The 13394-nt window shown below is 42.6% G+C and overlaps 2 protein-coding genes across 2 annotated transcripts; both read left to right on the top strand.

Annotated features, from left to right (window-relative positions):
- Positions 1 to 1368: 1368 nt before the first annotated feature.
- acmsd (aminocarboxymuconate semialdehyde decarboxylase) lies at positions 1369 to 4472 on the top strand. The gene is made up of 10 exons (XM_068746677.1): positions 1369 to 1425; positions 2015 to 2059; positions 2405 to 2501; positions 2584 to 2633; positions 2926 to 3162; positions 3262 to 3355; positions 3599 to 3694; positions 3849 to 4021; positions 4162 to 4260; positions 4410 to 4472. Exons 1-10 carry the CDS (start codon positions 1369 to 1371, stop codon positions 4470 to 4472), a joined length of 1011 nt encoding a protein of 336 aa, XP_068602778.1.
- An 875-nt stretch (positions 4473 to 5347) lies between these two features.
- On the top strand, positions 5348 to 12083 carry ccnt2a (cyclin T2a). Its single transcript, XM_068746214.1, has 9 exons — positions 5348 to 5508; positions 5987 to 6068; positions 6176 to 6304; positions 6577 to 6637; positions 7153 to 7215; positions 7902 to 7947; positions 10158 to 10321; positions 10454 to 10524; positions 10752 to 12083. Exons 1-9 carry the CDS (start codon positions 5351 to 5353, stop codon positions 12081 to 12083), a joined length of 2106 nt encoding a protein of 701 aa, XP_068602315.1. The 5' UTR covers positions 5348 to 5350.
- The last annotated feature ends 1311 nt before the right edge of the window (positions 12084 to 13394 follow it).

Genomic DNA, 13394 nt, shown 5'->3' on the forward strand with positions numbered 1-13394 from the left:
TTGTTGTTGTTGTTGTTAATTTGTCTTCAAGCTCAATAGCAGGAAAAACGATCAAAAAAAAAATACAAAATAAAATACAAATAAAATAAAATAAAAAGATTCACGCCGGTTCGCTGAGTGCAGCAGCCATCCGGAGGGGGGGTAGAAAGAGAGGAGATGACGATAAGAAAAGATGATGAGCAGCCAACAGCAGTTCTGCAGCCTCCGTGCAAAGATCCAAAGTGCAGCTGAGATGCGACGGTCTGATAAACTATTGAGACGGTCTGTTTCCGATCCGACAGGCGGCGGAAGCATTTTGTTTCCTCCTCCCCTTTCTCACTCTGCGTCTGCCCATTTTCTCAGATCAGAGGATAAAATCCGAAACAATAACATCGGTCACATAGGGATAAATAAAAGGGAACTTCATTAGTTCTGTTATGTTGTTGTTGTTTAACGTAAAAACCAAGAAAGAGACGTTTTGCAATTTGTTATTATATAATAACCCCACGTGGGTATTTATTTCAATTATTCAATTATACAATGTCAGTTCTTGTTTATCTAATCGAATCATTACTTTACATATTTCTGGATGCTAAACAATTTTTGCCTTAGCGACCTACATCACAGCCAATGAAAATCCCTTTCAAGAACAACCTGCCTGCAGTCTTCACTTCCAATATGTTCACTGCCTGCGCTGTACCGATTAACCACCAGATGGCGCTACAATATTTACTTTTGAGCAGGCCAGTCAGAACAAATGGAAAAAAGACACTTGATGCCTAACTTATCAGTGATTGTCAACTGCTGCACGCCAAAGACAAACTGTCAGGAACACATACAGGTAAATATTTTGCGCAATGAAAATTAATTTACAATTAATGTGATCAATCTTTTGTATATAGTTGTTTATGCTTTCTGTAACAGAAACTCTCAAAGCACTTTCAGTCAGGTTCTGTGGTCCAGTTCGCTGTTGACGAGGCAAATGAAAAGGTTTTAGAGCCACTAAATTAAGCTGCAGTATAGCATGGAAACACTGGTTCACAATCTCACGGTTATATTTTAACTAACAAATTAGATTGTAAGTATTGTCATCGCAGTGACTAAGCAGAAAGAAAAGGTCAAGTTCAATATTTATGGTAAATAATATGATTTTGAGCTGAGACTTCTCTTGATAACACAGGAGCATATCATTCCTTAAAGTTAAACACACAAGACAGATTAAACTGCTTCCTGTTTGCTTTTGAGACAAAGCAACAAAACAGGGTGGACAGGCATCCTGTCATGCATTGGATTCTGCCTGAGGGCGGAGCGAAACCTTCCTGGACTTGCACCCTGTTGCATACAGAACCATCAAGCAATACACCTGTAAATCTGGGATTATATACAAGGATGAAGATTGATATTCACAGTCATATTTTGCCAAAGGAGTGGCCCAATTTGAAGCAGGTTGGTACTGAGAGAGAAAGGTTAATCGATGATCTACGTGAATAACTTCACACTGATTTTCTGTACAGTTGTACAGATTTTTGTTTTTGAAAACATCTGTTGTATCTGCAGCAAAAAAAAAATCAAACACTGTTATGTTATCATCTACAAATAAAATGTATGGGCTTTAGTTTTTTGAGATTCACACTCACTAAATATCTGTTCTCTGTGGATTAAACTTTGATCAGCGGTTGACTTGGATTTTGTTTGAGTTTATCCTGTTTACCAGGACTTAGCTAATGATTTACCGTGTTTGAACAGTATCGGATAAGAGAGGCGGAAAGTACAGTCCAGTGCTCTCCTGTTCTCGATTAGAATATGTAAAGGCACGCATAAATGACACATATGAGATAATTCAACAAGTATTTAATAAATAAATAATCATAATTTTAAGTATTGATGATTAGATGCCAAATTAATCCAACGCTAACGCAGGGACTTTAACCCCGAAAACCCCCCGAGTAGATATCTAATCTGATGCATCGCGTGTTTATTAGTATGTGATGCTTTATTAATGATCAAAACATGAACTCTCTTGCTTGCATTTCAGAGGTATGGCTATGATGGATTTCTCCAGCTACACCATCACTGCAAGGTGGGTGTCCCCCCCCCCCCCCCCCCCTCCCCCTTACAGATACGTGCACATAGACTACAGACACAGGAGCACCAACACAATGTACAGAAATATGCTGCGGCAGTAGCTTGTTCCTGTTTGCTGCAGTGGACCTGTTAGACAGCTCGTAAACACCTATCATAACAGCGACGGCATGTCTTCCATGAATCAGCCGTCTGCTGCCATCATGTGGCTGCGATTCAACGTTTTCTGTAATGCAAACATCAAATTTACTCCATTTGACAGTGATGAATTTGACCAGAGATCAAGAACAAGAAATTTATTTAAAAAATTGTCCAAACTAATGGATTTGATATCACGTTTCAGGGTCAAGCACGGCTGATGAAGGACGGGAAGTTGTTCCGAGTGATTGACGAAAACTGCTGGGACGCAAATGCACGTATAAGGGACATGGATCAACACGGTATGAGTGTGAAAGGCAGCAACAAATGCAGTCGTTCATTAAGCCGGTGTCTAGATGGAGTGTCTCTGCTTTGGATTCTTAGGAGTCACAGTTCAAGCTCTTTCCACTGTCCCTGTGATGTTCAGTTACTGGGTAAGTGGAAACTAAATATGACCAACTTGGATCAAAAGCCACTCAGCTATTATATGGGCTTGCTGAGCGCCTCAGGTCGGAGGCGTGTTTCTTTCAATGTGCTTCAAATTACTGCTGTGGCGTAAAAAAAAAAAAAAAAAAGCAAATACGGCTAATTTGTCAGTGTTATCTGCAAATGCTTCTTTCCTGTCCTTGTTCTTCTGCAGGAGCATCAAAACAATAAAAAACAATGTATACTCGGGTCCCACAATTAGAGTTTGTTTATCTAATTGAAACTTATTTTGAATTACAGGCCAAACCACATGACACGCTGGATTTATGTGTCCTTCTTAATAACAGTCTTGCCCAGACCGTGTGTAGCCACCCAAAGAGGTTTGTGGGACTGGGTACTCTGCCAATGCAAGCCCCTGACTTGGCTGTGTTGGAAATGACCCGCTGCGTTAAGGAACTGGGCTTCCCCGGGGTCCAGATTGGCTCACACGTCAACAGCTGGGACCTGAACGCCTCAGAGCTCCATCCCTTCTACGCCGTGAGGCATTAAATACTGTCGCGCATCACTCGGTCACATTCTCTAACCGGGTTTCCGTAAATGTAACCCATTTTTACTGGTGTGTCTCGAACCATGCAGGCAGCCGAGGAGCTGGGCTGCTCCATATTTGTCCACCCGTGGGACATGCTGACAGATGGGAGGATGGATAAGTATTGGCTGACATGGTTGGTGGGTGAGCAAGAATAGATGAAATAAGAGCAGATGACACTGAATATCCTCTCTGGTCTGATCAATAAGAAAATACACTCTTCTCTTGAAAATACAGTCACTGCCCCAAACAGAGCATGATCGACTAATATATGTTTGACACGTCACAGTCAATGCCAAGTGAAATATGCACACTCTGGGTTCTACAACATATGCATTTCATTTGCAGTTGAAAAGACTCACTAAGCTTTTTCATTCCATTTTAAAGGCATGCCCTCAGAGACAGCCGTGGCCATTTGCTCGATGATATTTGGAGGGGTCTTTGAGAAATTTCCAAAACTGAAACTCTGCTTCGCTCATGGAGGTACAGCCCTTTTTCTTTTTAGTTTCATGTTTCCGCTGTACACTAAAGTCTTCGTAGACTCAACATATTTTTTACGTCAAGCTCAATCACATGTGCACGGATACACTCTGTGGTTGTTGTTTGACCTCTGTTGCTTGTGTTCATTTGGTTGCAGGTGGCTCTTTCCCATTCACTCTTGGTAGAATCGATCATGGCCATAAAGTCCGCCCTGACCTGTGTGCAGTGGACAACAAGATAAGTCCACGGAAATACCTCGGTTCTCTTTACACGGACTCCCTGGTTCACGATCCCGTCTCCCTGAAGCTGCTCATTGACGTGATTGGAAAAGTGAGTTTGTATTCACAGGCCGTGCACAAACACATTCACCCACACATCGGTGGTCCTTGAGGACTCAATCATTGAGAAGATATTGGCGGAGAGCAGCCAGCTATGAGCAAAAATTGAACGTGTGCATCTTCTTCCATCAGGATAAAGTTATGCTGGGAACGGATTATCCATTCCCACTGGGGGAGCTGCAGCCAGGGTCACTGATTGAGTCAATGGATGAATTTGATGACACACTAAAGGTAACAATATCTTCCTCGCAGTTTTAGATTGCCTCTATTCCACATAGATGGTAGTAAAAAAAATATATGAGCGGCCATGAAAAGACTGTATTGTAAAGCACTGTATACTGGTTCCATTGTTTAATATGATGTGTACCCTTGTTTTGTAGGACAAATTACTTGCTGGAAATGCACTGCAATTTCTGGGCCTAAAACGAGAACAGTTTGAGTAACTGTAACTGTACCTGCTGGATCCTGAGCCTTAACGCAAGTATTCATACTAGGATGATTCATACTTGACAGTCTGAATTAGCTTGCCTTGTATAGCAGATACAGCAAATGGACATTATGAAGTAATTAAGTATTCTACTCTCATTAATGGAGCTAATTTTTCAAAAACACAAAGAACCTGACAGGAAAGTAAATGAACAGTGTTATTGCTAATGTACAAGAATAGTACATGATCACTTGAAAATAATTTTACTTTTTTTTGTCAGATTATATTAGTGATAACTGTGTATGATGATGATGATGATGATGATGCTGATGATACTTGTGTGTGTGTGTCTGTGTGTGTCTGTGTTGAGGGCGGAGATCGGCTCCAGCACGACCCAGTAACGGACAAAGCAGTAAATGAATGAATGAATGAATGAATGCATAATTTTCATCTCTGCCTAGAAATTATTTATCAATCCCTGGTTTACAGATATTGCATAAACTGTATATGAACATGTTCTCATTCCAGTCCATGAAGCTACAACCCAAATATGGTTGCAGTGTCTTTGGACATTTCCTAGTGAACAATGAAGAGGTCACAAGCACAAGAGCTCGGCACTTCCTTTGTTTTTGTTTACATACCAAAAAAAATTAAATACATTCTGTACACAGTTCTGAATTAAATGTATTCTGTAAATTTTGAATAAATTCATTTAAATGATAAACGAGAATGACATTTATTATGATTCCGCAAAATGAAAATATTTCTGTCCGCGAATTTAAATTCATGCTTGACATTTGTGGCACGTTTTTTCGCCATCGAAGAAGAATTATATCCTGTGCAACAACAACGTCACATCCGGTTTCCGGATACCCAAGCGACCCTTGTGGAGTGATGGCGGCGTGCCGGGGTTCCTCGTCGAAATGGTATTTCACCCGGGAGCAGCTCGAGAACACGCCGTCCCACCGATGTGGAGTAGAATCAGACCGGGAACTCTCCTACCGTCAACAAGCGGCGAATCTGATCCAAGATATGGGTCAAAGACTTAACGTGTATCCTTTGTAAACAAACTTTAAGCTCACCAACCAAGTGGACATGGCGCTAGCCTATGCAGCGGGCCATTAGCCCTAGCTAGTTTTAAATCGTTTCCTGGAGTACTATTTGCTGCATATTTGTTTAGTTTTTGGTATTTGTGGTCAAAATGCTACTATACAATTGTCATTATGGAGTCTTGTTATCGTCGTAACTTGCTATCTATGTGCTACAATCTAGAATGTCGAGCTAACGAGTTAGCTGGGTGGGGGGGTGGCGGAGGAGGCCGTTAGTGAGCTTGCAGCTGTTGGCTCCTTGTCGACTTGGAATTTAAACATTTGATCAGTTCGTTCCAATATAACTCGATTAGTCAGGAACACTTTCCTTTTGACCCACTTCTTGGTGTACGTTGTAGAATGACGTGATGACATATCCTTATTTTGTTTATTCTATTATCAAGTTACCCAGTATTATTTTCCCTTGACTTCCTCTTTCCAGTTCACAATTAACAATCAATACAGCCATTGTTTACATGCATAGATTTTATATGCACCACTCTTTCACAAAGTTCCACCGAAATGTGAGTATACCGGTATCGTTGTCTGTAACGCAAATTTGGTGCATGGTTACAGAAATGACTCTTAAATTGATCTGCCTATGTATTTGGATGCCTTTCATTTCACGCAGATATTATCTCCAACTACCTTATTCTTGGCCGCGAAAGTGGAAGAACAACCTCGAAAACTCGAACATGTGATCAAGGTTGCGCAGGCTTGCCTAAACCCCCAAGAGCCGCCTTTAGACACAAAAAGCAACGTGAGTTCAGGAGAGCGTCCATACTGCATGTTTCTCTTTCCATTGCTGCATCTCTCTGTCCGGTTCTCTCGGTGGGTCATGGTTTCCCAATGTGCACTCGGTTGTGGCAAATTCCCGCGCCATACAAAAGGTCATCTTTTCTCTCGAGGCCCAGTGTTGCACCCAACAAGGCTAAGGAGGAGTTTATGGCCATTTGAAATCAGTTCTTAGGGGCTAAGTAGATTCATAGACTCATTACAATTGTGTTGTAATGACTGTCTATCAAACTTCAGGCATACCTCCAGCAAGCTCAAGAGCTGGTGATACTTGAATCCATAGTGCTGCAGGCCCTGGGTAAGTAGTGGTGACTGGGATGGATGGCTGGAGAGGTAGCACTTTTAGTTTCACTATTTGGCTTATTATCACTGAGGGAGTAATGCTACTGATCGCTGTTGAATTTATTGATCACACTGAGCCCGTTGGTGTATCTGTTTATGTTGTGCAAGTATTGATAAATCTTGTAAAGGTGACATGTCGGTCCCTTATTTTCCAACATTATTTGGGAAACGTGGTAATGTCAAGGGAATCAGAGCAAATTGCATTGAATTTTATTTTGCTAAATTTTATAGGCACAATTTTTACCCACATTACACCCTCACTCGCCACAGATGAGTGGTCACAGCTGATTTGCATGCATTGAATATCTGATGTTAATATAGGAATGGCTCGGCAGAGTCGCGCCTTTCAAACACAGATATAATTTATAGCTTTTATAGTAAATGCTAAATCTGTTCATTTCCTCGTGGCGTGACATGTCGCCTCTCAACTGTGTGCCTGTTGAACTCACCTGTCATGTATTTTTTTCCCAGGCTTTGAAATTACTATTGATCACCCACACACTGATGTGGTGAAATGTTCCCAGCTAGTGCGAGGTAGAGGCTTCCTTCTTTGCTCTTTGTGCCTAGTCCCACCTCAAATGTGGGTGGGGAGGGGGTGGTGAACAAACCGTGCCGATTTTGAATGAGTTTTTGAGTTATATAACCCAACACACACCCTTGGCCTAAATCCAAGACCGACGTAATGTTCTCTTTGAGGATTGTCCATTTAATTTTTCTGTTTGTTTGGAGGTTCTTATATGAACTTGACTTGTACACAGTTGCATTTAAAACAAATAATCACAGCCCTTTTTTTTTTTTTTTTTTTACAGCAGCCATTTTGGAAGCAAATCCGTTAGAGATAAATAAGCAATGGCCCTGTTTGATCTAAATGTGTGTGGAAATCATTAAAGCGAGCCAGAAAGCACATTGCCAGGATCTTGAAACTGCAGCAGCTCAATGAAATGAAAGAAATTCGGTCTGTGGTCAGAAAGGTTCTGGTGATAGGTCGGAGACCTTTCTGCGTCATTGATATGAATATACATGATCAAGATGTAGAGAAAGTGTTCATACTTAACCAAATTGATGTACGGTACAATTAGGATAAGGCACTAAATGTTTTCACGCTTGGCCGAGGTTTGGTTAGTGCTTTGATAATCCATTTCCTGACCTGATGATGAAGCAACTTTAGCTTTTCAGACCTCTTAATCGTGTCCCTATTCCTGTTCTTCTGTCTCTTACAGCAAGCAAGGATCTGGCACAGACTTCCTATTTCATGGCTACCAACAGGTTGTTATCCTGCCCCTCCTTTGTTGCACTTTGACTGCACACCGTAGCTTCCTGTAATGCAGGGTACCTTATCAGTGTCCAACGGGCCCTACTTGCGCTGGTGGTCGTTGGGATGCTTGCCTACTCCTCAGGGTGGCTCGTAGCGTTACCGGCCCCAGTCGCAGTGCGGTGTATTGTACAAGGGACCATGTGTTGGCACCGATGGGTTGAATGCAAGATGCGAAGTGTAGTGGTGCACTTGAAACCCACATGTTTGTTCGGTTGCGAAAAAGTGCATAAGTCTAAAAGAATGACACTTTGGTAGCCTGAATAGCAGCTAAAGATGTAGACATTTCTCGTAGACGTCCTTCCGGTAAGTACCACAGATTCAGATTCCTCTTTTTCTTTATCCATTTATTGAAATGCATCATTTCTGCAAATATTTTTCACCCTTTGCAATATTTGCTTGTCTTTAAAAGTTTCTGCCTTTTCGACATTCTGTCATTTTTGGCTCGTGTAAAGGATGTGAGGGGGGGGGGAAACTTCAAACCCATTAAGGACCTGCAAAATGTGCTTGTCGTGTAAAAAAAGTGATCAAAATGATTTTTGGCAGTTTTGAGGTCAAAATGTCGTAAAACCGGGTCCTTAAAGGGTTTGTTTTTACTGGGCAATGTTGAAAATAATTTATCTCTGTTATTAGAATTGTCTTTGACTACTTTTATTAAAGTTTTAGGTTGTGATTATTATCAACGTTTGAGTCTGAAGCAATCTGGGCTTCTATTTAAGGTTGGAAGCTGCTTCAAGCCTTAAACCAGAATCCTTTTGCTCCTGACTCAACCTTTGTGGATTACTTTATGTAATTTGTTGACAGTGTCTGGATGCTGACTGAAAGATTTTTTCACTAATGAAGGCAAACATTTAGCTAATGACTGTTCTGTAGCTCAAAACATGTGCAAATTGATTTTAATAAGAGAAGATCTTTTAAATGTAAAAATCCATCTGAGCTTTGATTCAGTATATTCTCATTAGCCAAGTTAACTGGGACTGATGGATCTTTAAGTTTTCCATAATCTCACAGAGCAGACTCCAGACATTGTGCCTGTACAAGGTAACCATCCTCCCTTAATGTCTTTACGATGCAGCAATTTGAAGAAATTACACATTCTTAGATTAATTGAGCGCCATGCTGAGACAAATTACAGAGCTGATGTTTCGCTGTGATGACATGTTCATGATGGGAAAAGTCAAACCACACAAGTCATATAAACATGAAGGATCTGACAAAGTAAGCTGACTGATCGGACAGTGGATACTGTGCATTAGATATTAGAACCCATTTTCTTTCACGCCAAAGTTATTATTGGCAAAGTAAATCATGTTTATCAGGCTTTAGTCATGGGAAATGAGACCGGTGACCATTTTGCTTTTGTATCAATTGACAAAAATGTCGTGGCGTGACATGTTTTATTTAAATCTTCTTCGGCCTACCTGATGTTGTACACCTTATAATAATAATAATAATAATAATATGATGATGATGATGGTGATGAAAGGCTGCAGCAGTACTACCAAAGTCAATAAATCTGGCATTTTCTCACAGGAACACATTCCTGTTTAATGATCACTTTAATGTTATGTCAAGCTGGCAAGGTAAGCTTGCATGTTCAATATCAAACCGGTCAGATTCCTTGTGTTTAATATGACTTGTAACGGCAGTGTGACATCAGGAAAATGGTCTCAGTGTGAATGTGACACTAGTGAAACTATTCATTCACTTTGATTGCATTGGCATTTCCATTGCGTGACAAATAACTGGAGGTGAACCAATTTTAATTGGAAACCAAATTCTCAGTGGTGAATTTGAAATGCATGCTCGCAGTTTGATTTCGTTTCAAGTGTAAATGTGTGGATGGTGGCCGTTAGTCAGTTTTACTGCATTACCCTTTTTTACAATGACTATTTGGTGTGAGCTGTTATCATTCCGACAGCGTGATCTAAGCTTGTTCTTCACTCTTAATGTTCCATCATTAGGACAATGTTAAATTTGTTCTTTTTCCTCTAGCTATGACTTCACGTCATGAAACATCAGTGGATTAACGTTGTGCGCTCCCGCTTGTGTTTTTCCTTTCTTCTTTCTCCACATGTGGAAACGATCGTGATGGACGCCTGGCCTTTATCCACTCACTCACATATGTAAAATACTCCCCGCCACGCCCTCACACACCACACAGTCTGCACCTCACTACATTTTGCCTCCAGTACAAGCCCACAGTGATCGCATGTGTTTGCATCCATCTGGCTTGTAAATGGTCCAACTGGGAGATCCCAGTTTCCACCGATGGAAAACACTGGTGGGAGTACGTGGACAACTCTGTTACGCTCGAGCTACTAGATGGTGAGATTTAATATCGGGTTTCTTTCTAAATAATTGTAAAAAAAAAAAAAAAAAAGAAAAGAGAGACCATATAATTTTCCTAGTTTACAAAGGTGATGTGTTCGTGTCTGCTATTTTTTTTTTTTTTTTTAGAGTTGACCCACGAGTTTCTGCAGATTCTGGAGAAGACGCCCAGCCGGCTGAAGAGGATCCGTAACTGGAGGGTAAGATGCATGCTGCTGTTCCTTCCTTCAAGTTAAAAGCTCAGCATTTATCATGAATAGAACGTCTCAATAAAAGAGCTTCATCTCAACCACCACTGTTTTCAACTATAAAGTTAGGCACTAATGGTACAGACTTTTAATAATATTGTTAGTGGTGGTGAGAGAGATAGTGTTACCAAAGAGGAGGTCAAGCTCTAACCAGCGTCACAAATCTCTGCATCCTTCAGGCAACACAAGCTGCCAAAAAGCCCAAGACGGAGAACTCCCAGTCGATGGACAACTCCTTTCCTGGGCCTTCCATGCTCACGGGTCAAAGCGGAGATGTGTCGCTTCCTGGACTCTCCTCCAACCCAAGTTTTTCCAAATCCGGCACGAGCTTCTCGGCGTCTCTGTCTCTAGACGGCTTGGCTAGCACTTACAACCCAGCGAGCCAAAGTGAGTGGCCACAGGGCAACCAGGGCCTGGGAGGGTTTCCTTCCGCCTGTATAAAACAGGAACCCTTCAGCTCCCCTCAGCAAGACCCCACGCTTTCTTTGCAGACTGTTTCGCTTCAGCACGCGCCAGCATACAGGACGGACAAAACTGTAGACTTCAGCCCTATCAAACAGGAGCAAAAAGGGGCTGGGGGGGCCAAGCATCAGCCGCCGCCGTCTGGCTACCTTCCGCAGGCTCAGCCCACCCCAGCAACCAGGCTGACTCTGGACAAATATAGAGAGAAACATGCTGTTGAACTGTCCGTTTCCGGCCCGAAATCTAGTCGGGAGCAGCATGGAGGAGTACCGGAAATTGAAATGAGAGGAGATGTGTTGTTTTCCTCCTCGACCCATTTGCCCTCCTTCGCAAGCCAAGTGGAACACAGAAAACTTTGTGGCGGTGGGGAGGTCACGGCCTCCCCAGTGAAATCTAAAACCCCCTCTTCCTCGGCTTCAGGGCAAGATAGGCGGCATCACGGTGACAAACGAGACAAAGGCGCGCCCAAACTCCGCCTGGCTGTTCCCGGGACCGGCGGAAGCTCCCAGCCGGACAAAAGCGGACAATCGAACAAAGACGAGCTGAAGATGAAAATCAAAGTGTCATCGTCGGATCGCCACAGCTCATCGGACGAAGGCGCGGCAGCCAAGAGCAAGTCGAAACATTCCGGCTCGCTGGCGAGCAAGGAGAAGCAGCAGCAGCAGCGCGGAGCGGAGTACAACGTGCATCGCCATCACAAGCACAGTCACGGCATTCCGCAAACACACAGCGGGAACGGGCGCGAGGGCTCGGGGGCCCTGCTGCGGGGGCCCCCGGGGCTGGTCACCATGGAAAGGACTGCGCTCGCTCCTCCCGGATCCGCCGCTTTGCCTTCATCCTCGTCACGCAAGAGGGTGTACCCCGAGGCGAGCCACAACCACCACCACCACCCTCCTCCCCCACCCTCCGCTTCGTGCTCCAAAGTGAGCAAAATCTCCAAGGTTGGCCCGGGTGCTGCAGGTACTACATCTTTTTCTCTCCCCCTTTTTCCTCCCCGCTCCTCTCCTGTACTGCAGTGTGTCTCCTCTCGCTTGCAGCCCTATGGCTAACCCCCCCCCCCCCCCCCCCCCCCCTTCCTCCTCCTTATTCTTATTTCTCCTCCTTCCCTCCTGTCACCCAGGTGGGCTGCGGGCGCCTCAGCAGTACCCTCCTCCTAGCGAATCGCCACACGATGTGGGAGAGCAAAGACACTGAGCCCCCCCCACCCCCCAGCACATGGAAATGGCAACAAACCTCTCACAGATTAGACTTTGAAGACTATGCTAGCTAAGTGCCCTCCGTAAATAAGTCGTCAGGTGATGAAAAATCCCTTTACAGAAAGGCAGAAAAACTTGTTTGCAAAAAAAAAAAAAGTATTGTTGGACTTCTCAATGTCGAAGACAAGAGTGATAAAGTCTACTTTCAGACTGTGAAACTGGCTTGTGATGCTTGGTTTTGTTTTCGTTAGTGAATTGCTGCTTGGTTCTTCTTTCTTCTGAAATGACTTCTGAATATTGTACAAAGATGGGAGTGTGTGCGTGTTTTCATTGGGCGAGGATGTTTTTTTTTTTTCAGATCTCCGCAAAAACACAAGTATTAAGTTCTAGGAAAAAAGCGTAGAAATTGCACTTTTCTTTTTCCTCCAAATTTCTTTTTTTTTTTTTTTTTAAGCAATACATTTAATTGCATCACATTTCAGCGGTTGTGTGGAAGCCGGTAGTCAAGCTGGAGATGAGTCCAAGTTATGTTTGCTGGCATTTCAGTTATTACTGTTTAAGGATGCGGATTATTTTACACCTAAAATTTCATCTCAATTATTTTCTCGTCCTGATTTCTTTAATATTTCAGTACTATATGAAAGATTTGCATGTTTCAATCATGAAAGGGATTTCAAAGGAGAACAAGTACTTCCTTTATACAAGAAAGTGAAGAGAAATGTACATACATTTTTGTATGTTTAAAAAAAAAAAAAAGAAAAGCTATACCATGACTACTCAGGTTTGGAGCTGCTTGTAAGTATGACAAGATAATATACCTATAAAGATTTGTATTTTATGGATCAATGGATTGGTCATCGAGTGAATGATTGGTGCATTCGGGATGACGGCCTTCTCGCAGATGCTGCGCTGTGCTTTTTTCCATCACAGGAAACTACCAGCTGACGTCTCATCACAGCCGAGCGATGCAATTACTCCCAAACGCTTTCATTTTTGGACCTACAAGTTGACCTTTCGCGCGATGCCAAAGGTTGTGCCTCAATAAAGATAAGCAGTCGCAGCGTGCTATTGAATTGCATGTAACCCATTTTACTTTGAAGAAATGTGTACAACTTAAGATCTCAGCCCATAAAACACAATACATGCAAGTATTTAACCGACCCG

This window comes from Brachionichthys hirsutus, chromosome 12 (genome assembly GCF_040956055.1).
Source record: "Brachionichthys hirsutus isolate HB-005 chromosome 12, CSIRO-AGI_Bhir_v1, whole genome shotgun sequence".
NCBI classification, from domain to species: Eukaryota; Metazoa; Chordata; class Actinopteri; order Lophiiformes; family Brachionichthyidae; genus Brachionichthys; species Brachionichthys hirsutus.

Bases quoted from the DNA above. Each gene is read 5' to 3' on its own strand.
- ccnt2a (XM_068746214.1), top strand. From the start codon at position 5,351: ATGGCGGCGTGCCGGGGTTCCTCGTCGAAATGGTATTTCACCCGGGAG. The intron at 6,069-6,175 runs GTGAGTATACCG...CATTTCACGCAG, and splicing joins TCACAAAGTTCCACCGAAAT to ATATTATCTCCAACTACCTT. The intron at 10,525-10,751 runs GTAAGATGCATG...TGCATCCTTCAG, and splicing joins AGAGGATCCGTAACTGGAGG to GCAACACAAGCTGCCAAAAA.
- acmsd (XM_068746677.1), top strand. From the start codon at position 1,369: ATGAAGATTGATATTCACAGTCATATTTTGCCAAAGGAGTGGCCCAAT. The intron at 2,502-2,583 runs GTATGAGTGTGA...TTGGATTCTTAG, and splicing joins AAGGGACATGGATCAACACG to GAGTCACAGTTCAAGCTCTT. The intron at 3,695-3,848 runs GTACAGCCCTTT...ATTTGGTTGCAG, and splicing joins ACTCTGCTTCGCTCATGGAG to GTGGCTCTTTCCCATTCACT.